At 40.1% G+C, this 21,728-nt stretch overlaps 1 protein-coding gene across 1 annotated transcript; it reads left to right on the forward strand.

Moving 5' to 3' along the window:
- Window positions 1–1,239: 1,239 nt before the first annotated feature.
- Window positions 1,240–19,734, forward strand: LOC139725689 (growth/differentiation factor 8-like). The gene is made up of 3 exons (XM_071636772.1): window positions 1,240–1,811; window positions 16,158–16,537; window positions 17,590–19,734. The coding sequence occupies exons 1-3, from the start codon at window positions 1,280–1,282 to the stop codon at window positions 17,971–17,973; spliced, it is 1,296 nt and encodes a 431-aa protein (XP_071492873.1). The 5' UTR covers window positions 1,240–1,279; the 3' UTR covers window positions 17,974–19,734.
- The last annotated feature ends 1,994 nt before the right edge of the window (window positions 19,735–21,728 follow it).

The raw sequence follows: 21,728 nt of genomic DNA on the forward strand, positions 1-21,728 counted from the left end.
ATGGGCATTGGATGGGACTTTGACTGACTTAACAAAGAAAACTTTCTTCCATCCAAAAACATGACATTTCGAAAAAACACTATAAGTTGATTAACGAAAAAAAGAAAGAAAGAAAAGGAACAGCAAACCTATCACGAGTTCAAAACGCATCCAATTCTCTTGCATACCTTGTACTAACTTTACAAATATAATACCCAGTTGGTACATCGTTGCCAGGATCTTTTCCACATGTTTGTGGTTATAAACTGGTTTGAACCTTTGTTTTAATTCCGACATTTATTTGCATCCATCATGCAACTCTGGAGAATAATTAAATTCGGATCAGGTGAGAGTCCATTGTGCGAGCAGTTCAAGGACCGCGAAAAGAGGCGCTCATTCCGCAGCACACCAACGTCACGTACGGTGTGATTCCCCCACCCCCTTTACACGTGTTTCTTTCTATTTCTTTCTCTCCCCTGCTTTGCCCTCTCTCTGTCTTTTTCTTTTCGGGAAGAATCATACATAACGCACGCTAGCAAAGCAATCCACGGGCTTCGGAGGGAGGAAACGGCGCCTTCTCGCACGGGACTTGCCGCTCAGCTGACGATCAGCTGGGAGGGACCTCGGGCTGGATGTGACGTAATAAAGTCAGCGAACGGACCTCATTAACCATTCTACACGTGCACCCTGCTCGTCTGCCTGTTTGAAGGAAAGGGTAAAACGAGGCGACATATCAAAGATGAAAGACAGAGGATCCATGCACGAAGACAATGAATGAATATATATATATATATATATATATATATATATATATATATATATACTTTATAGTACATATGCATATCGATTTCCTATGGGAGAGTCATGGGGTGAATGGCAAGATGACGAGGTTTGATGTGGGCGGGGTACCTTTGACAATTGTTGAGGGATCAAAAGCTTGTTGCCACGGCATATCTAGGCGCTAAGCTTCTTTGAACATGCGCACGATTGTTGCGGCTCGCATTGGTTGACAAGACAGCCTCGCGCGTGCGAGGTGGACGAAGATAGCCAATAAGGATGAAGCACCGTACAGACTTGGGGCAGGCCCGAGCTAATGACACCGTCCAGGCGATCAGCTGATCGTCACTGCTCGACCGTGTGGCAGCCGCAAACACACTCACTCACAACCACCTTCCACCCCCTTATCACCGTAGAAATAAAATCTGGAGATCTCTTATTGATCTCCACACACATACACACTTCAGGCAACAAAATCTCACACTCTTTCCGGACAATCCTCCGCCAACATCCTTCTGTAACAATGACCCAGAACAGCCAACTCCTCTTCGTCCTCCTACTCATCGTTGAGCTCGTCATCATCACGATCGCGAGCCATCCGCCGTCATGGCGTCGCCACATGGACGAAAGAAGCGCAAACATCATCCCGCGCACAGAAGACTCCAACGAGGATTCCACGTTTGAGGCCTCTGATGAAGTACCAACGGACGACGGTCACACCCCCAATCCCGTCCACCAGTCGCCTGACGGTGGCTCCTCTGCATCGGAGACGACTACCACCCAGTTTATGGCCTGCCCAAGATGTGTGCTGCAACAGCAGCAGAAACAGTACCGTATCGACAGCATCAAGCGACAAATTCTCGAGAAGTTTAAAATGACAAAGCCCCCTAACGTCACCCGACAGGCACTCAGCAATCCTGCCATAAACCACATCATCCGTCGATACACCGGTTGGACGGAGGACCCGATGCTGTCGGATTCGCCCGGGCCGCGGTACGAGCCACGAGAGCAGTCGCAAGTGAACTACGAACAAATTCTCCTTTTCGCCAAGAAACGTGAGTATCATTATATATATATATTAAAAAAAACACTTACCAAACAAACAAATCTAACTTCAAATTCCTCAGACAGTATAATTTGACAACTATTCTGTGCTCATGTGCCTGCTATCTCTAAATACGAGGCTGAACTTGTGTCCTGTAAACGAAACTTGCCTGGTATGATTTGCATCCAGGCATCCCTTCCGTAATCCAGTACTGGGTTTTTTACCTCCCTGGGAGCCAAATCGATCCTCGTAGAACCATCTGACTAAAATCCCTCTTTGTCTGTAAGTTATGTTGTCAAAAGGACCGAAATAGTTACATTTGGTTATACTTTGACCGCTACTTTCATCAATCAAGAAATCCACCTTTTCAGCCGACACGAATCGCTGACACGATTCTTTTCTTTCGAGTTTCAGTTTTATCTGGGGACATATCACATGTCTAATGTCTGTTTTCGTCTTCTTCTGATGGGCTTTTAGAGTAATAGGGTATGTTAGAGTGCATCAATTCACAGATTCAAGCTTTAAAAGTTATTTCTAGAAAAATGGCATTTCGATGACAAGAGTGCGTGTTTCACTGTCGGCGTAACTCTGTCGGGAAAGGCAGAAACTTAATACTATTGCTCGAGTCTTCATTGATGTAATTATGACTTCTTGCATATGTGTGTGTGTGTGTGTGTGTGTGTGTGTGTGTGTGTGTGTGTGTGTCAAAGAACGCTTTATTTCTCACCAGCAATTTCTGATGAAGTTAGACATGACTATTATGGCAGGCGTGCAGTCATATCACCAGCAACCTCATGTCCATATTTTTCGTTTTGAAAAACTGAAAAAAAAGTAAAGACGTGCAAAATGGGGGCGGGGATACTGTACAGGAGTCATGCGACTTTGTAATACCGGGTAGCGCAGAGATTTAAAGGAATTCAGCGAAGGTAAAATATGGTATGATAAATTTCTCGTTTCGACAAAATCGTATAATTTTGACGTCATGTCAACTTTAGCTGTCTAATGTGGTGCATTTCGTTTCCTCCCCATAATAGTATACTTAGTTCATCCACACACGCTAGTACTTCTGTTGCATAGACATGGGTAAATGCTCGATAAAAGGCAAATGCAAAATTACAAAGCTTTAAACATTCGCAGGAAGTACTTGTATATAAGTGCAAAATCGATTTTTTTTTTGAGAAGGCACTTTGAAACAGTTTGCTAGCGAAGTATGAATAAATACAGCTAAAAGAGAAACAATGGAATCCCTTCCCTCTGTGTATAAGTCGTAAACGGAACGTTGTGCCAGTTTACCAGGTCATATCGTCGTGCCTCGAGAAATTTTGAAAAATCGCGGGGGAAACATGTCGACGGGTCATTCCATTTTGCGAAAGAGGGAGATCTCGGGTCGCAAGAGCGCATTGTCGCTTTTATTTGTGCTTTTATTTGTTACCGACCAAGCTCCGCCGTCGGGTTGCGGTTTTAATTCTGGAGTCCGTAGACTGGATTTAAAGCTGAATTGATTTTTTATTTCAGACGAAGGTTAGGTATTGTTTATGATAACCACTTGTTATTGTCATTGATTCAGTTTGACAATTCCAATAAGTGCAGCAGTCAATACACATGCACGCGGATATGTACAATGTACAAAGGCACCAGTACACACACACACACATACACACACGCACTTATCTGCATACAACCACTACTCCTACTACATGTGATATATGAAGAGCTTGCTTCCAAAAGGTGTTAAATCCATCATTTTTTCAATGGATTTAGCGCCGTTTGGAAGCAAGCTCTTCATATTACTAGTATATATTGTATGTTTTGTATATATATATATATATATATATATATAATATACACATATACAGTATATTTACATATTTACACAATATGTGTGTGTAAACACACAGACATAGTTATCTACTGCAATCATGAGACTAAAACCTTCATGTGTAAAGTCCTATCAAAGTTATAATAACAAACAAATAGAAAGACCTCGATTTCGTTCCGAAACCAGGTCTTAGAGTACGGCGACTTGCCTTGATCATTCCCAGGGTCAACAAGCGATTATGCAATGGACACAAAGCCAGAGAATTGGCGACAGAAAGAGGGAACTGGATCTTTGCCTTCTTTCATTAGTCGATGGACCTTGAGAAAGCGACTTCAGAATCCATTATTATTGTGTTTATGAATTTTCTCTTGACTGAGACACACGTATGCCATTCAAGTAGAGTGCCGCTCCATGAGTACGCAGGCTTTGGCAAATAAAGGTGAAAATCCTAGAGAAATTTTCCATAGCGACACTGTTCATGGTGTCACCTCTTCTAACCAAATCCAGGTAACTTTAATGATAACCTTACTGAAATATTTGCAGTAGCAGTACCGTTTTCAGTTCGCTGTGAGCTCTGTGATCTTCGATATGATTTGATTTTGCAATGATTTGATAATAAAGGCACCATTTTCGAACTTTTGTTTAGTACATTTTCAATAGATAATGGTACTAAACTCGACCGCATGAGCACAAATATCTTTTATGTGCTGATTAAAAAATAATAATTATACATGTATATATATATATATATATATATATATATATATATATAGGCCTTATATACAATAAGTAACCCTCTCTGCCACCGGTAAATGGAGGAAAATCGCTGCATAAATCATTTTGTTCTGACAGGAGGAAATGATAATGTCCACGAAAAATGAGATCGCTTCGGTTATACCAAATTTCAATCCTTTTGTAAGATCCGGAGCTTAGCGTTTGTCTGATGCCGTACATTTTGTATAGCCCGGATGTATGTCTGTAGAAGGCAGGATCTTCTCCTTGAAACGCCGGTACTGTCTGTAACCAGGGGCAACAGAGGCCTTAGGTTTTCCCCGAGTCCTCAGCTGAGTAAGAGAGGCCGCTAATCAATATCGCCATATTCATGAAATTCAAATTACTATGAAGATTTACAAATACTGCGAGAGGTTGCTGTAGGGGAACATGCAGCTATGGGATCTTAAACAGAACTTTATTTGGTTATGTAGTATTGTCAAGGAAATTGATAATATGACTGCTGCATATCATTTTGTCTGAAGTAGACAGATGTATACATCAGTTTATTTGGATGAGTACTTGTCAAGTTTTAGACGTCTGCGACCTCATTCACTTCGACCAGCGAGAAGTAGCCGCAAACTTATCATTTTACCACATAACTATTTTATGATTGCTTATGGTCCTTGCATTCGAAAGAAGTTAACATTTTAATTTGATTCCTGCATTATGAGAAAGAAGAGTGTTAGGCCCACGTGCTTTTGTCAAACTTGGGTTACACAGGCTAAAAACTGAGTCATTGAATATTTCTTTTCTCCTAAAGGAAAAATGTGTAATGCAGTGCTTGAAATCATGGCAATAAACTACGTTTGGAGGTAATCGTACTTGGCAACGGGCTTTTACAAAACCATTTTTTAAATGTAACTTCTGAATGAGACTGGGAAAATAGCAGCTGGCAAAAAAAAGCTAGTGACGCTTTTGAAAGAGGAGCATCCATGATGGGTAGATACCAGTCAACGTTCTTCAGACGTGTAGGTCAACCGGACAATCGGCGCATCAAAACGGCTATTTGTCACGTATTGCCAGCGATGAATGGCGAGTTGTTTCACTTGACAGCATTTGTAGGACAGCGAGCATCGTCTCCAAGCGATTCACGGCCGATGGTCAACAAACAGGTCCGCATTAACCGTTTGCCTATCATTTGGGCGGGACCAGACAACCACCCCTTCCCCCTCTCCCCACCTCCACCCCCCCCCATTTTATCCGGTAATATCCTTCTCGAATCAGTTCACCATGTTCCCATAACCATTAGCCCTCTTGCGGCAAAGCACTTCTATCTTTCTATTCAAATGTCCAAGGCAACCATAGGTATTTTTAAGGGCTCCAAAGGATGTTGACCTCGTGTAGAAACTCCCATTCGGGATGGCGAACTGGATACAAAGTCATCTTGGCCTAAAAAAACAAACCTAACCAAAATGATTGAGAACAGTATGAAAGAGAACAACGACAGTGCAGACGCGCTAAAACTGCAAAGTCATCTGAAACCACGTGTACGACGCTCACTTTTATTTAATACTTACACCATGGTGCTCCATGCTTACACTGGAAAACAAAAAGTCAACCGCCACCATCAAAAAAAAAAAGAAAGAAAGAAAAAAGAAGGGTGGGGGTAGAGCTCGGATGAAATACGTACTAAGAGGAATAGTTGTATTACGTCACGCCAAGGTAGCAATGAAGCAGTCTTGTATGGAAAGGGGAACATATTCGAGCTGATGAATGTGCTGTGATATGTGATTCTGCTTTTTAACGATGAATACATATGAGTATTGTTCAGGATACTTGGTAATCGACAGCCATCAAAACCACACGATGCAGATTCTGATTCTTCTCTGTCATAATCTTATCAAAGTTGTGATTATAATAATAATAATAATAATAATAATAATAATGATAATAATAATAATAATAATAATTGTTTTGGATATAAACTCCAAATTTTATTGTCCAAGAATGGAAATTCATTTTGCCCAATTGATCGTGAGCCCGGCAGCCACTGAGCAGCGCCAGATCGACGTTGCTCTAACCTTTTCAACTGTTGAACGGCAAACAAGGTAGCAGCAACTCCCATCTTTTAACGTCTTTTGGTATGACTCGGCCGGGGTTTGAACCCACGACCTCCCGATTGTGAGGGCAGCCGCAATATTCTACCGATGCGAGTAATCGATCATATATTGATAAATTCATCTTTTTGGTCCAGATTTATCTATTTGTTATTTTCATTATTCTTTTTTGGGGTAGGTGGGGGAGTGGGGATGGACGTTGAAACTTTTAACGTACTCAAACCAGATTCAGAAGCTGTATCCACATCATGAGAGTCCCGTGGTATAGTAGGTATGACACCAAAACTTGAGTTCTTGAGTTAGAGTTGAAGTTTTGACGAAGATCTCACAAAAGGTGGATTGAGAAACTGTATTCGCTATGAGCTGTGGTATAGTAGACGACACTTAAACGAGAGCTAGGTCCTGAGTTCGAGTTGAATGAAGTTTTGACGAAGTAGTCAAACCAGGTTCAAAAGCTGCATCCACTCCGCGAGAGTCCCGTGGTATAGTAGGTATGACACCTAAACTTGAGTTGAGTTTTGACGAAGTACTCAAACCAGGTTCAGAGGCTGTATTCACTGTGTGAGAGTCCTGTGGTATAGTAGATAATTATGACACTTAAACGGAAGGCCATGAGTTTGAGTTGCAGTTTTGACGAAGTACTCAAATCATGTTCAGAGGCTGTATCCACTCCACGAGAGTCCCGTGATATAGAAGATATGACACTTAAAGGGGAGATCCTGAGTTCAAGTTCAAATTTTGACGAAGTACTCAAACCAGATTCACAAGGTGTAAGCCTATCCACTCTATGAGAGCCCTGTGCAGTAGCTATGACACTTATGACTATACAATGACAACGGGAAGCCATGAGGTCGAGTTGAAGTTTTGACGAAGTACTCAAACCAGGTTCAGAGATTGTTCTCCATAAGAGTCCTGTGGTATAGTAGCTATGACACTTAAACGAGATGCCATGAGTTTGAGTTGTAGTTTTGATGAAGTACTCAAATAAGGTTCAGAGGCTGTATCCACTTCATAATGAGCCCTGTGGTATAGTAGCTATGACACTTAAACGGGATGTTATGAGTACGAGTTGAAGTTTTGACGAAGTACTCAAACCAGGTTCAGAGGCTGCATCCACTCCCTGAGAGTCTTATGGTATAGTAGATATGGCACTTAAACGGGAGGTCCTGAGTTCAAGTTGAAGTTTTGACGAAGTACTCAAACCAGATTCAGAAGCTGATCCACTCTATGAGAGCCCTGCGGTATAGTAGCTATGACACTGAAACGGGAGGCCATGAAATAGAATAAAAGTTTTGACGAAGTACTCAAACCAGGGTCAAAAGTTGTATCCACATTATGAGAGTCCCGTGGAATAGTAGCTCTGACACTTAAACGGACGGTCCTGAGTTCATGGTCAAGTTTTGACGAAGTACTCAAACCAGGGTCAGAAGCTGTATCCACTCTATGAGAGTCCTGTGGTACAGTAGCTATTACACTTATGACTATGACAACGGGAGGCCATGAGTTCGAGTTGAAGTTTTGCGAAGTACTCAAACCAAGTTCAGAGGTTGTATCCGCTATATGAGAGCCCTGTGGTATAGAAGTTATAACACTGAATAGGGAGATTCGAGTTCAAGTTGAAGTTTTGACGAAGTACTCAAAACTAGCTAGGTTCAGAGACTATAAAACCCACTCTTTCAGTGCCCTGTGGTATAGTAGGTTGGACACTTAAACGGTCGGTCGTTAGTTCGAGTCCTGAGGTCGAGTGCGTCAATCCTTTGACAACATGGTTATCAGTGATGCCCTTCTAGGCACAGTTGTGTAAATGTGATAACTGGCAATACTTCTATAAAATGATTTTATTGATTTTAAACAGCATGAAAATGGACATGTGAATACTGTGCTTGAATTGCAATGGAATAATTCTTTGGAAGAGCAGCAGTAACAAACAAAAGTGACCATACCCAGGGTGACTGATACTGAAGCCATATCCACACTTCTGTCTTTGCCCCAAGCTAGTTCAAGGGATGGTTCAATTTCGGTTGAGATGGGGCTTCAGTTTTCCTACGTTTTCGGATATTATGTTTTGAGATAATGTGAAACCTGTTATGAACTATGAAAGAGCATATAATTTTAAGAGGAATTAAAAGTTTATTTGATAAAAATTGGTTTTGAAATGGCTGAGATATCCCAAACAAAGTGATCCTTAAGTGATCCTAATAAAAGGTGGGTGTCACCTTTTGTTAGGATTGCTTTGTTTTACTTTTTTTTTTGATATCTCAGGCAATTCACAGCGGATTTTCATCATATGACGTTTGAATTCTTCGTCTTAGAATTGTATGCTCTTTAACATTTCACAAAGTGGTTTCTAAGTATTTCGCAAAAAGCTAAAAGCTATATCTTCACCCCAACTAATACTATATAATTCCTTTAAATCGACAGCTGTAAAAACAGACTGGTGAATTATATACTTTAAATCCGTGCCCTCCGAAATGTAGAAACTTCTCAGGAATTTAATACACCAGAATTTAGAACTTCTCGTGGATTTTATACATCGGACACATTATAAAAAATGCCCGGAAGCAGCGGGTAACTATGTCACAATGCATGGCGCCATTATATAGAAATGACAAATATGAAAAAAATCAATCAGATAAGAAAAAAGAAGAGGGAAAGTCTATAAGATCTGAGGTGTTTGCTTAATTCGTTCAGTTCAGTTTGATCTGATTTCTTCAGTGTCCTTGAAATTCAAACGTGAAAATTTTCGCTACATGTATTTGAACAAAAATGTACATGACAGTTTTCACAGCATGATGTCCATCAAAATCCTCAAAGTTTTTGAACAAATACAGTGAAATCAAAGAAGTCAACGATATACTTAATTCCAGTTTGAGAGAGAGAGAAAAAAAAAGTGCATAAGTCAGCCATCTAAAGCAGATGCTTGATAGTATAATGACAGCGTCAGAAATATAGAAAAACAAAGAAAAACGTCAATATGCCATTGAACTTGTCTCGTGCTAACTTAGTGGAATTAACAATGGAAGCGAGTAGGGCAGGAAAAAAAAAAGCATCGTGACCAGTGTGGCGTCTGACCAGTGTGGCGTCAAGATGTAGTTAGACACTGCAAAAAGGAGAAAAGAAACAAGAAACAAGAACAGCGTATTAAGATACGCGTGTAATCCATCCCCATCCCCAGTGATATCAAAGGTATTATGTATGTAGATTGAACGTACGTGACAACTTAGGCAGCGCCCATCGGTAGACTAAAACCTCGAAGAATGAACGCCGTACAGCAAACTGATCTGCTTCATCTGTGGCGCCCTAAACGAATAAGGACGTTTACATTGGGTACCATCCGATGACACGTAGGTTAAGTAATCAGTACTTTAAGGAATCCGCTTTCCCTTTGTCGAGCTAGTTTCATCTGGATGGCGTGTGCGCGTGAGAAGTCATGGTAGGTGAATGACGTCATAAACGGCAGACGGGTATAACGGCAAGCTAAAAATAAAACTTTAGTCAAGTCGGCAGACAGACAGCTCGACTTGATTAGATATATGCCCTCATTTAGCACCTCTGAAATCCCAGCTGAACAAGGGATGTGCTCGAGGTCGCAATGCAGTCGCATCGTGGGCGAACCCCAAGGCCCGAGCGTTTCGTTATGTACCGATCAGCTGATGTGCGGATATCACCGTTATGTAATCGTCTCTCGCACTCTTGAGTTATAGTCCCATGTGAAGCGCACTCCCGCTTATTGCGGAGTGGTACCGTTCAGATTGATCAAAGATAATCTTTTTTAACTGTCTTTCAAGGCACTGTCAATGGGCCGGATGCATAAACGCTAGCAATTGCTTGTGCTAGCCTTTTACTCGAATCCGTATGCATAAAAACAAGCAATTGCTTGCGAGCAGAAGCTCTTGCTAGCAAGTACAAGCAATTGCTTGCTGTCCGCAAGCAATTGCTTAGAGACCAAGCATTTGCTTAAAAACGTATGCATAAAACATACCTTTTGCTAGTTCTTGCTAGCAATTGCTTACGATTTTCCAAGCTTTGTAAAATGAGCTTGAGCTTTTGCTTATCTGGGACGTTCCCTTTTAAGTATCATTTTCATATTCATGGAAGAAAGACGACAATTGTGAAGGAGTATTATAAATCTACAAGAAATAACTCTTAAGTAGAGTAAGAAATTTTTCATTTCAACAACGGGAATGTCCAGTGGTTAGCACGCAAAATTTGATGAAAAACAGGTAGGATGTCTCACTTCGGTGGAGAGCAAGAAGACGTCTCTCCACGTGCGATCTGGCAGATGCGGGCTATTGTAAGCAGTGGTGGGAATCAGCCAGTAATACGAGTGTGTGTATAGTTGTGTGTGTGTGTGCGTCTGTGTGTGCATTTATGAGTGTCATTTCATAGCTCTTCTGCTATGTCAGGAAATGTTTCTGCACACACGTATGCCCTTTCAAATGCACGCTGCCACACTCGCCTTTGTTCTTGTGTTCGCACAGGCGTGACGTCCCTTTTGTTGAAAACGCAAGCAATTGCTTGTGCGGGACAAGCAAAAGGTATAAGCGTGTGTGTGTGTGTGTGTGTGTGTGTGTGTGTGTATTTCATATGAGCGTTGTTATGATCACTATACTGCTATGTCAGGTTCCAGCTCACACATGCCCCTATGAAATACCTAATATCAAACACGCCTTTGTTCTCAGACGTACAGTGTTCGCACAAGCGTGACGCTATTGTTCGAACCCTAAGCAATTGCTTGCTGAATGCAAGCAAAAGGTATGTGCACAAGCAAAAGATTATGCATATGTATTTAAGCAATTACTTGAGATACACCTTTTACTAGACGAGCTTGTGCTTTTGCTTGAAGCAATTGCTTGTTTTATGAATTCGGCCCAATGCAAAAGAATCATAGGCTGCATAAAAAAGAAGGAAGAAATGAATGGAATTGTCCTGCAGAATAAGATTGAATATGCTTTATGTAGAATGCCTGTTTACATTCTACATAATTAAATTTTCTCTTCCCACACTGCTCAATTAAAACTATCACGAATTCATGGCATAATCTTGCATTTGCTCACTTGAAGCAATCCTCATTTCGATCTCAATTCATATAGACATTTGTACTTTAACGCGCAAGCACACAAATCGGCACTCACTCCCAATAGTAATGTTCTAATTGAGGTAGTGGCAAGTTGAGATTTAAAGACCAATTCAATGATCTGTAGGTCGAATTTTTCTCCAAGCGAAAGAAGGAGAAGAACTTGAGTACGGAGAGCGACCATAATAATATTAAGACCGGTTATCAAAACTGCCCCATATGCTCACAAAATATGAGGTGAATTCAATCCTACTCATCTACCGAGACTGTAGGCTTCGGTACAGGATTAATGAAAATGTGTTTAATACAGAGATTATTGATCTGATTGATAGAATTGTTACTGAATTACTTAATTAATTCATTCATTTATTCATCCTTTCAATCATTCAGTTCACTTATTCAGAGAAGTCCCCTTTGAGGAGTACATCAGCAAATATACATTAAATATTCTGAATTTAGCCCTCGTAAACTGCAAAATACATGTATCAACCAAAATAACAAAATTGATCTTTCTGCTTTGTGAGACAGTATAAGTATAAATCAATTAAAGATACAAAACACAAATATTGCATTACCTTCTATACTGTGGTCAAAAATTCAAAAGCAAGGCACTGAACGAAATATTGCTGAAGATGTTTTCATTCACTCGGCCAAATAAAAGTCGTTGATCTTTGCTCAACTAGACAATTTGTTGGAAAGACTGCACTTTCATTTTCTTTGCCAGATGATTTTTCTTTTCTTTTCATAATACGACTTCAGTTTCGTTTTATAAAACTATGGGATGCAACAGGGGAGGTTTATATAGGTGTAGGCCTAACCATGACACTTCCAAGTATAAAGTTCGAGATTTGTTCCCATTTGAGAACAAAGGTTACAGAGACATATTCCCTAGCTGTCACCTTCTTTGTAGCAATGTTAGTCTTTCCAAGAAATATTATATCATTTCTATTTTAATATTTTTTTTTGTGTGTGCATGCAATCACGAACTCCACAATGCTGGACGAAAATGCATCATGTATATGTATGTGTGTGTGTATGAATTTGTGAATGTGTGTGTATGTATTCGTAGGTAGGGGGGGGGGTTGGGGGCGAAGGATAGGAGTGTCACAAATGGCCAATAAACCCAGCTAAATCAGGAAAGAAAAACAATTCCCTAAATCACGCGCCTGGGATTTGCCTGAAACTAGCAGTTGTCAAGAATTATTTATACACATATTTCTTCTCCGTTTTAGGATTGTAGATGTAGCATATCAAATCTTTATTTTAATATAGTCATTTGTTGATCACACCTCCTATTCTACCCCTCTCTTCACTTGAAAACCTCAAGAAAATCATGCTCTACATGGAAATGGAAATAAAATAACAGATTACAAAACAAAGTATAATTTCACCTGAAAATCTTAGGTGATCTTGTCCAGGAAAAAGTGGTCATCTCACAAACTCGGCACCCACGAGTAATACGGCCCACGAGCTAGACATTGGGGGGAAAAAAGTCCATGAGTCATACAGCCCATGTGCTAGACACCAAGTAAAACAGACCAACTAGCTAGACACTAAGAAACACAGGACCATGGGCTGGACACCAGGCAAATAAAGCTAACAAGCTCTACACTACGTACATTGAGCCCATGATGTCAAACTCGTGGGTATCTATTGCCTAGCGTCTAGCTCGTGGGCCTTGTTTGCTCATATGGTGTCGAGCTCATGGGTCTCATTCGCCTAGTCTATAACTCGTGGACCGTATGTAGTTCGTCGGCCTGTTTAGTTGATGTCGAGCTCGTGGGCGCTGTTCGCTTAGTGTCTAGCTCGTGGGTGTGTCGAGTTCGTGACGCGCCCACGGGAAAAGCAGCAATGAACCAGGGAGGTGAGAAGCCTTCCTAAATGAACTGATGAACTGGGAGGGTGTTGAACCTACATTGAAAATGAAAATGGTATTGCCTCCTGAACTACACGTAATACCACTACGAATGATGACGAAATCTTCTTGTTTTAAGTTGAACAAAATGTTGCAATATGTTGACATTACAGAGAAAACAAAATCGTATTATTCGTATCGCAGCCGATTTCCTGCACAATAACCGACAACTGTAAAATATTGATAAGAGGCGTGTGGTTACGATAAACAGCACCACCTTACCAGCAGGTCAGGGATATTGTCTGATACACCATGAAGAGTTATCTCACTAAAAGCGGTGTATGTATACGGATCAAGTTATCAATACGAACGGACCGCTGCTGTTGAAAAGGTATACAGTAAATGGAACACATCTGCGATGATTTCAGAATGATTTTCAGAAAATTCCTCCTTGACGTGCTGTAGATGACTGAAAGAAACAAATGTTCAGAGGTTGTTCATCCACTTGTCAGCTTTTAACGAAGAATAAGCTGAATATATGAAGGCATCCCTCCTCGGTTGAATTAATACAGTTAAGATTATTCACCAGTGTGACAGTTCTTAGCTGCCAAGTGTCGAACTGGTGGGCCTTTTTGCATAGTGTCGAACTCTTGGGCAGTATGATTCGTCGATGTCGGGCTCGTGGGATGACCCCGGTACGTCTACTTCCTTGATGCATAGATAAAGGTATAGAAATGTTTCAAGGACGGATAATCAATATACTACAATGGACACTGACTTTGTATTGACACGTTTTAAAATCTCTTAAAGTGTCAAGAATGGTCCCGTACCTGCAATAATAGTTATCACAAGCATTTCTCTTTTATGCAAGAACACGAAATAATCATCTAAAAAAATCATCTATGCACGTGTGACTGTTGAATTGAGTGCAATGTTCTTCTGTGTGCAAGAGTGACAGCATGAATTCCCGCCAAAAATGAATACCCAGGGTATCCAGATCTGTAGTCGAGGACGCATTTGGTACTTAACCACACGTGTTCAGAGATTAGGTAATCTGTTTACAACAGTCTCAATTGAAATGGCGGAGTTAATGGCAGTTAGACTGCGCTACATCTTTGCCGGTTTTCAAACAAACAACGCCTGTTGTTGACTTCTCCTATTTATGGAAAGTGGTACTCAATCCGTTCCCAGCACCGTAGCACTGGACAAAAGGCTTTGTGCGTCTTTGTTGGCTTCTGAACCATGAGAATTGACAGCTATTCTCCAGAAACTGTCACTCTGGCTCCTGTTTGTGCTGTATTTACCGTCCTCGTCTGTTGAATGGGATGGCAGGATCCCTTCTCTGCCACGCTTATCGTTTTAGTATCAATGGTTACCACGTTGTTTGCCTTTAAATTCTCCCTTATTGTTCAGGCCAGACGTCAATAGATTTGATGTGATAGACCCTTTAACGGTATTAGTGTCTGTTAGGAAGAAAACAATGCACAGGTGTTGGTTTGCCCTGAAGGGAACAGTTTGACTGACATCACGTATCAAGGAATACAGGCTGAGGCATTTTTTCTCTCTTTCATCTTTTTGATGTTCGAATACACCTTTTTCTATGAGCCTTTGTTGACCATTAAGAACGTTGACGGTCACTCTGAAAGCTTGTGTAAGAGTGACTCGAACGCACTGAGACACAAACATCATTAAGATAAAGAAAGAACACATTCATGCTTCCAGACAGGCAAAATGTCTTTCCTCAAATTTCACCGACCATTATTAGGTGCGTTCGTCACACTGCAATGACGATAACTTATGTCTCTTGTGCGATGTTGGAAAACTCCATTTAACATGGTTATTCTGCCGCTCTATTCACTCACTTGTTGTTTGAATTCTGTGCTGCTTCGCTGATGATGAATATCGAACAAATGACCCGTAAAAGGCAATACAGACATGATATAACACTCATGACTATGATGAATCGCAAATTTCCAGAATTATGTGTCATTTTGGTCGTTCATATGTGAATTTGAGGATCTAGCTCTGGCAGATTTGTGTACCATCTACATGATCTAGGAGGATTAGTCCCTGCAGAAGCTGGCCTGGTGAACAAACACCGTTCTCACCCCCCCCCCCCCCATTTAGAAGAAATGGCCGGATAGCATTAAGACAAATATAAAAAACATGCATAGATTGAAATCATATTGGGGCAATAAATTTCGCGAACAAGCATTAGGAAAGTCTTATGCATGTTTAGACATAGATCTTTAACAATAACTACTACTGCTTCCAATGAAATCATTTCATTTTTTAAATCATTTCTCTTTGTATTATAGAGGATGAGAATCCTGGCGTATTCACCACGACGAGAAAATCTTTGAAAATTCAGGACCTATGTTCTAGCTATTCCGACCCTCTTGAAACAGATGCGTATAAATATCTCGCAACTTGGATAATAAATACATTGAAGAAATTGTATTTAACCTGAAGGGACATGAGTAAGAACCCTATTATCATTATTACAATAATTCTTTTCCAGCCTCAATTTGAGGAAATTAACGTGAAAAAATAATGCACTTGTAATTGTTCATTTACATCGCATGCGCAACTCATGGCGAGAATTACAGTGGGCCATGAAACTGCCTACATTTTGTTTTTGCCTCGCAGAAAGAACAGTAATGGCATTGTCTCTGATATTTGAAGTAAGATTGTAAGTGATTATTTTCAAAGAGCTTAATCATTCAAAATGTTTATTTGAATATTCTTTTAAAACTTCTGCATTCCTCCTGCAGCGCCACAGCCATACGAAAACGAGATCTCACACCGTCTATATTTCAACGTGGCTGAGAAGACGAAGGGCTACCGGGTGACGAGTGCCAAGCTCCACTATTACGTCGCACCAGCCGCCGTGATTCAGACCACCTTGCACCGGATGACGGTCGAGAAAGTGATGGCGCCCGCCAACGGGGAAAACAACGCCAAGCTCCACACGGTAGCCATAGTCAAGGTCCCCCTGAATCTCCGTAGGGGGGAATGGAGAAGCATTGACTTCACCAACGTTGTCCAAGGATGGGCGGCCGACCCGGATACCAATATGGGCGTGTACCTGCAGCTCTATGATGACGGGGGTAACCCAGTGGTTATCACGAGCACAACTCCTGAAGATCCAATGGTGAGGCCACGGCGCCATTGTTGCGGAAGCAATCTTTGGAAATCCTAAATACTGTATTACGTGTATTTCCTGTTTAACTTCAGAATGATGGAAATCAGAAATGCCACCACGAGCTAGAAACCTCTGAATCAGACAGCCTGCAGACTCGTGAAATATTGACAAAAAAAAAAAGATGGTCGACACACCCCATGGACCATCCATTAGTTTGAACTACTGTATGAACACAGATGTCCGGGCCGTTCCTCTTGATACGTCAAAGATACCCCGTGTCTCTTCTGAATATAAAGAATCTTTTTAAAGTTCGATATTGAAATCTGATCGATTTCTTTAGAAATGTTTAAGTTTAAGCTTTTGCTGTAATAAATACTTGTTTAATGCGACAAGTAGCTCTCTAAATTAGTGTCTCATCACTTTAATAAAGAAATCATCACTCCTCTGAAACTTCAAAATTCTGAAACCTAACAAACTTCATTGCCTATCTAATTAAACACAAAGTCATTTTTACTTGTGCTTAATTGGTAAATCAAACATGATTATAAATCACAGATTGAACTGAAATTATGAAAAAAACAAAATCAGTGAGAAAATCACTATAGACCGATAAATTAACTAAGTGATGCAAAACGAAAAAAAGTGAACAAAGCGGAAAGTAATATAAAGTTAAAAGCAGGTCTCAGAGACAGGAAAATGTATTGCCTATACCCACCGAAGACACCAGCAAGACCCGGATCAGCGAGCGGCCAAAGATCAACCCGGTTGGGAATATCCAGGTTGGGTTATAAAAACAATAGTCGTAAAGAGAAAGCAGAAATCATCGAATCACTACCGTAGTCACAGCGGCCAGCAGAACTGCAGGGGAGATACCCGAGAGTACATAAAAACAATCACACACACAGATCACAAACATACGCATTCACACACCTCTAAGAGTCCTTTGTCATGCTGCCTGTTAGGGTTGTATTGAATTATTTCATTTTCAATTTCGATTATTTCTTCAACTTGCCCTCTATTGTCATATTTTAACTTTCTCTATCTGTTTGTCCTGACCGCAGACACCGTTTTTGGAACTGAGCTTGTCAGATGCCCATAGAAACAGGCAGAGGCGGCAAGCAGATCACACGTGCTCTGAGGACGCGATTGAGCAGCACTGTTGCAAGTATCAGCTGCTGGTCGACTTTGCACAAATCGGTTGGGACTGGATCATCTCGCCCCGGCAGTACTTCGCCAACTACTGCTCCGGAAGCTGCCCCAACCACTACAGCTACCAATACCCCCACACCCAACTGGTCAGCCAAATGGGCCAGATGGCCGTGACGGGTCCTTGCTGCTCCCCAAGCGTCATGAGCCCCATACAGATCCTGATGTTCGACGATGACATGAACATCGTCTTCGCAGAAGTCCGCGACATGGTGGTCGACAGCTGTGGCTGCTCCTAGAATCTCGGCCCGATTGCCATCAGAACATCCGTTCCATTGTTGGTTGCAACGTCGACATCTCCAGCAGCACCCATCACGGACTTGTCGATCACTTAGCAATCATTTCTCTGATGCTTAAATATGAGGTGAAGTCAATCAGTAATCACAGCTACTGTGCGACTTTTTCTATTGCGTTTGACAATAGAAAACACAGGTCAGAATGTTCACCTCCCTAGCTGACGAGCAGACAAGCTTTCAAAGACACCAACATGTTATTATGATACGCTTTCCGAGGAAAAAGTACACATTCAATGTATCAAAAATATCTATTCAGTGATATTGGTTCAAAACAAAATTCTAAATACATGCAAGCATGGAGCATAATAAGTGTGTGTGACAATACGCTGCCAAAAGCGAGGCTTGAAGTCATACCCTTCCTGAAGTTGTAAAAGACTTGGTCGTTTATTATGATCTTTTATAGCAACCGCGGTCGAATACCTTTGCTGCAAAGTAAAAGGAGATAAATTAGCAATGAAGAAAGCCCAAATGTAAATCGTTGAGCATTAATATCTGAAAAGTGTTCAAAGTTCAGACGAAAGACTATGATGCAGTATTAAACATGAAGAAGGGCGACCTTTAAAACTGATTGTTAGTACAGCGTAAAAGTTTGCAAAATTGAAGCAACATCAAATGATATCTCAAAATCGACTCAAAATGAAGCCGTTAACATACAAATAAGCTTCAATTTGAGGTATATAATGGAGAAGTGAAGCAAGTTCAATGCAGTTTCAAACTTTAACCTCCGTTAATACAAATAATAAGCTAGTTCACAGTTACAATCTGGGTCATTGCAGACCTTCTCTTGAAACTGACTTGTAACTGCAGTATTTGAAAATTAGGATAGGTCTTCATGAAAAACTATGATATAAATATTATTGTATGAACTAGCTGCATGTCGGAATGCACACGTGAATGCGTATTGTTTCTTAAATAAAAACCCATTCATGTAACATACATGTAAATCATGTCTGCTTGGCTGTTTTCAACTACTCTTCTATAAAGAAGATTAATCCATGTTTTGAAAAGTATATGGTTCAGAGATTCTTGCAGACCATAGCTTATACTGTGAACTGGCTTATTGAGGCAAGGAGTTCTTGATATGAAATGTATTCTAGTGGTAACTGAAATGATTTGCGGTTGTTAAAAACTGCTTTATATCGAACTTTACCTAAAGCAAAATGCTAGGGTAGTCATTATTTTGATATGCCAACCCTATTTGAGAGCTGACGAGGAATGAACTCTTCGGCAATCATTGCTTGCTGAAAAAATGGATTTCTACCGTATCTGAATAAATGCTAGTAGCTAGTAATGATGATATGGTTTCGTTGTTATCAAAAATCCATGTGTGAGGACTTAACGTGGCATAAAGTGCAATTTCCTTTTACCATGAATTTAAGTTATCCAAGTATGCCATTCTGACTTTGCCATGTAATTTCCTATTTCCTACTTTTTTTTTCTTTAAATCTTGTCATCTATTCGGTCGTTACTAACTTTCATTCTATGCAATGATGTAATGACTTACTATGATACTGTGAGAAGTGTCAACTGCTTTTGTAGATATTCTTATTATTTGTCGCAATGCTTGAGAATCACAAAATTAGGAATCAATCTTTGTCCTTTCGGAACCCATAATATAAATGGATATCCTTATAGAAAACTCTGCAACATGAAATTGAATTTCATATTATTGTCGAGTAAAGAATGAAGTTATTTGATATCAAATATTAGTGCAGTTTAACAATTATTGTCATTAAATGACACTTCAGGCAAAAGCCTAGCTTTGCGAAGCAATTTCTTTGTCTTTATCCACTTACTTTTATTTTGGAGGGGCGGGGATGGAGATAGGTAGGTGGGTAGGCGGGGTTGAGGTAGGCGAGGAAGTCGGGTTAATGCAAAAACCTGGTCAGCGAATTTTGTGAAAAAATACCAATTTGTATTCATTCATAAGTGCATAGACACTCCATATGATAATGTTCAAGACAACTTTAACAAAAATAGTGTTGCCAAACACACAGAAATACAGAAGTCTTGTGGAAATCGCACATGAATTGATTAAATCAAGAATTTATAAATTTTCCCGGAACAGAACTATAGGTTGTTGATGTAGAATGGTTGTTAGATATGGTGATGGTACCGCTGGTAACACAACGCTCCTATACCTGATGGTTTAGAACTTTTATAATTTACGTCATGCCACACTCCCCCCCCCCCCCATCACCACCACAATAGTAAACTTTATGATTTTTTTTTGTAGATAAATGGAGTTTTTATGAGGTAAATACATTATCACCTCATTATTGTCACAGTGGCTGAAACAAAATGATTACGTTTTATTTACACATGTAAACTGCAAAGACTAAAAACTGTCTCATTGTTTAGATACAACATCCACCAAATGTGTGCAAGACTTTAATCTATCTATCGAAACATAAACATAATCATAAACATGGTGTGTGAAATTGTACTCTGGCGTTGAACACTGTCGTCCGCCCGTGATCGTGCGACACCATTTACCCAAATCATTACAAAGGATGATTAAGAGGACAGCTTCATTACGTTTATAATAATGTTTTTACCATAAATCCTTATAATTCATTTTGATTTAAACTTTGATGAGGTATTCCAATCGTAACGTCATTACCAAAGGATGTAAAAAATGACAAAAATGTTTTCTGTGGTGGGAATGTAATCGTGAAGACATATCATGCATCATTCATTAGAAATTATCTCAAGAAGATGCACAGTACAGACAACAATAAAAAACTTCTCTTAATGTTGTTGGATATCATTTATTATGCTGATATGTGTGTGAAAACAGCATTCCCTGCCTTAAATATTTTTGTGATAACGCTGTTCGTATGAAATGTATTCTAGTCTCATTTGTTAGAGAACATCCTTGAGAAGGATTGAGTTGACGAAAAAAAGTTTTATTTTCGTTACTATATCGACGCCAACATTAAATTTGTTATGAGTACTGTTTTACCTAGTATTATGCATGATGACTTTTATGTAATATGCTTCCTAAGAAGAGGATCGAAATTAAGAAGTGTTTCAACACTGTTGCATCATGATTGAAATGTGAATGATGAGAAGTTTTAAATAATTGTATTGCCGGTTTGTCTTGTGGAATGTTACCATAGGAAATGTTAACAAATGCAAAAGAAAAAAAAAATGCAATCGCCCAATAAATATTGATCAAATGCGATGTATGTGTCCATTGTTTGATAACATGACTTTCTTGTGCAAAAAAGAACAAGAAATGTTGCGGTCTTATCAACTTGGAAGGTTAATTAATATTTATCCACCTATATAAAAGACGGGACTCCCTGAGATAATGACATGTGGCACGCTGGATAACAGATGTATGCAGCTTAACGAAGGATGCGACCACGTGAGTTCATACGTAATATGCAGCGCTTCTATATCAGATGAACTTGGCTTCTTTTCTTCCTTTTTTTTTTTTTTTGGTTCACCACACCACGGTGTTTCCAAACTAAGGACAACAAAAGCAACTAAGGGGGGAAACACACACACAAAACACACACACTTTTTGATCCCATAACCTCATTCTATTATAGCCGGCGTCAAGCCAACAAAAACAATTTCGAGACAAAGGCGGCGATTCCAAAAGGTCGTCATATTATACACTCTGGGCAAGCACTGCTTTTATTGACAAAATAATTCAATGTGGAAGGGACGGAGAGCTGTTTACGAGT

Source organism: Diadema antillarum, unplaced genomic scaffold (genome assembly GCF_040938485.1).
Source record: "Diadema antillarum isolate AM-2024a unplaced genomic scaffold, OU_Dant_1.0 seq00000054_RagTag, whole genome shotgun sequence".
Lineage (NCBI taxonomy): Eukaryota > Metazoa > Echinodermata > Echinoidea > Diadematoida > Diadematidae > Diadema > Diadema antillarum.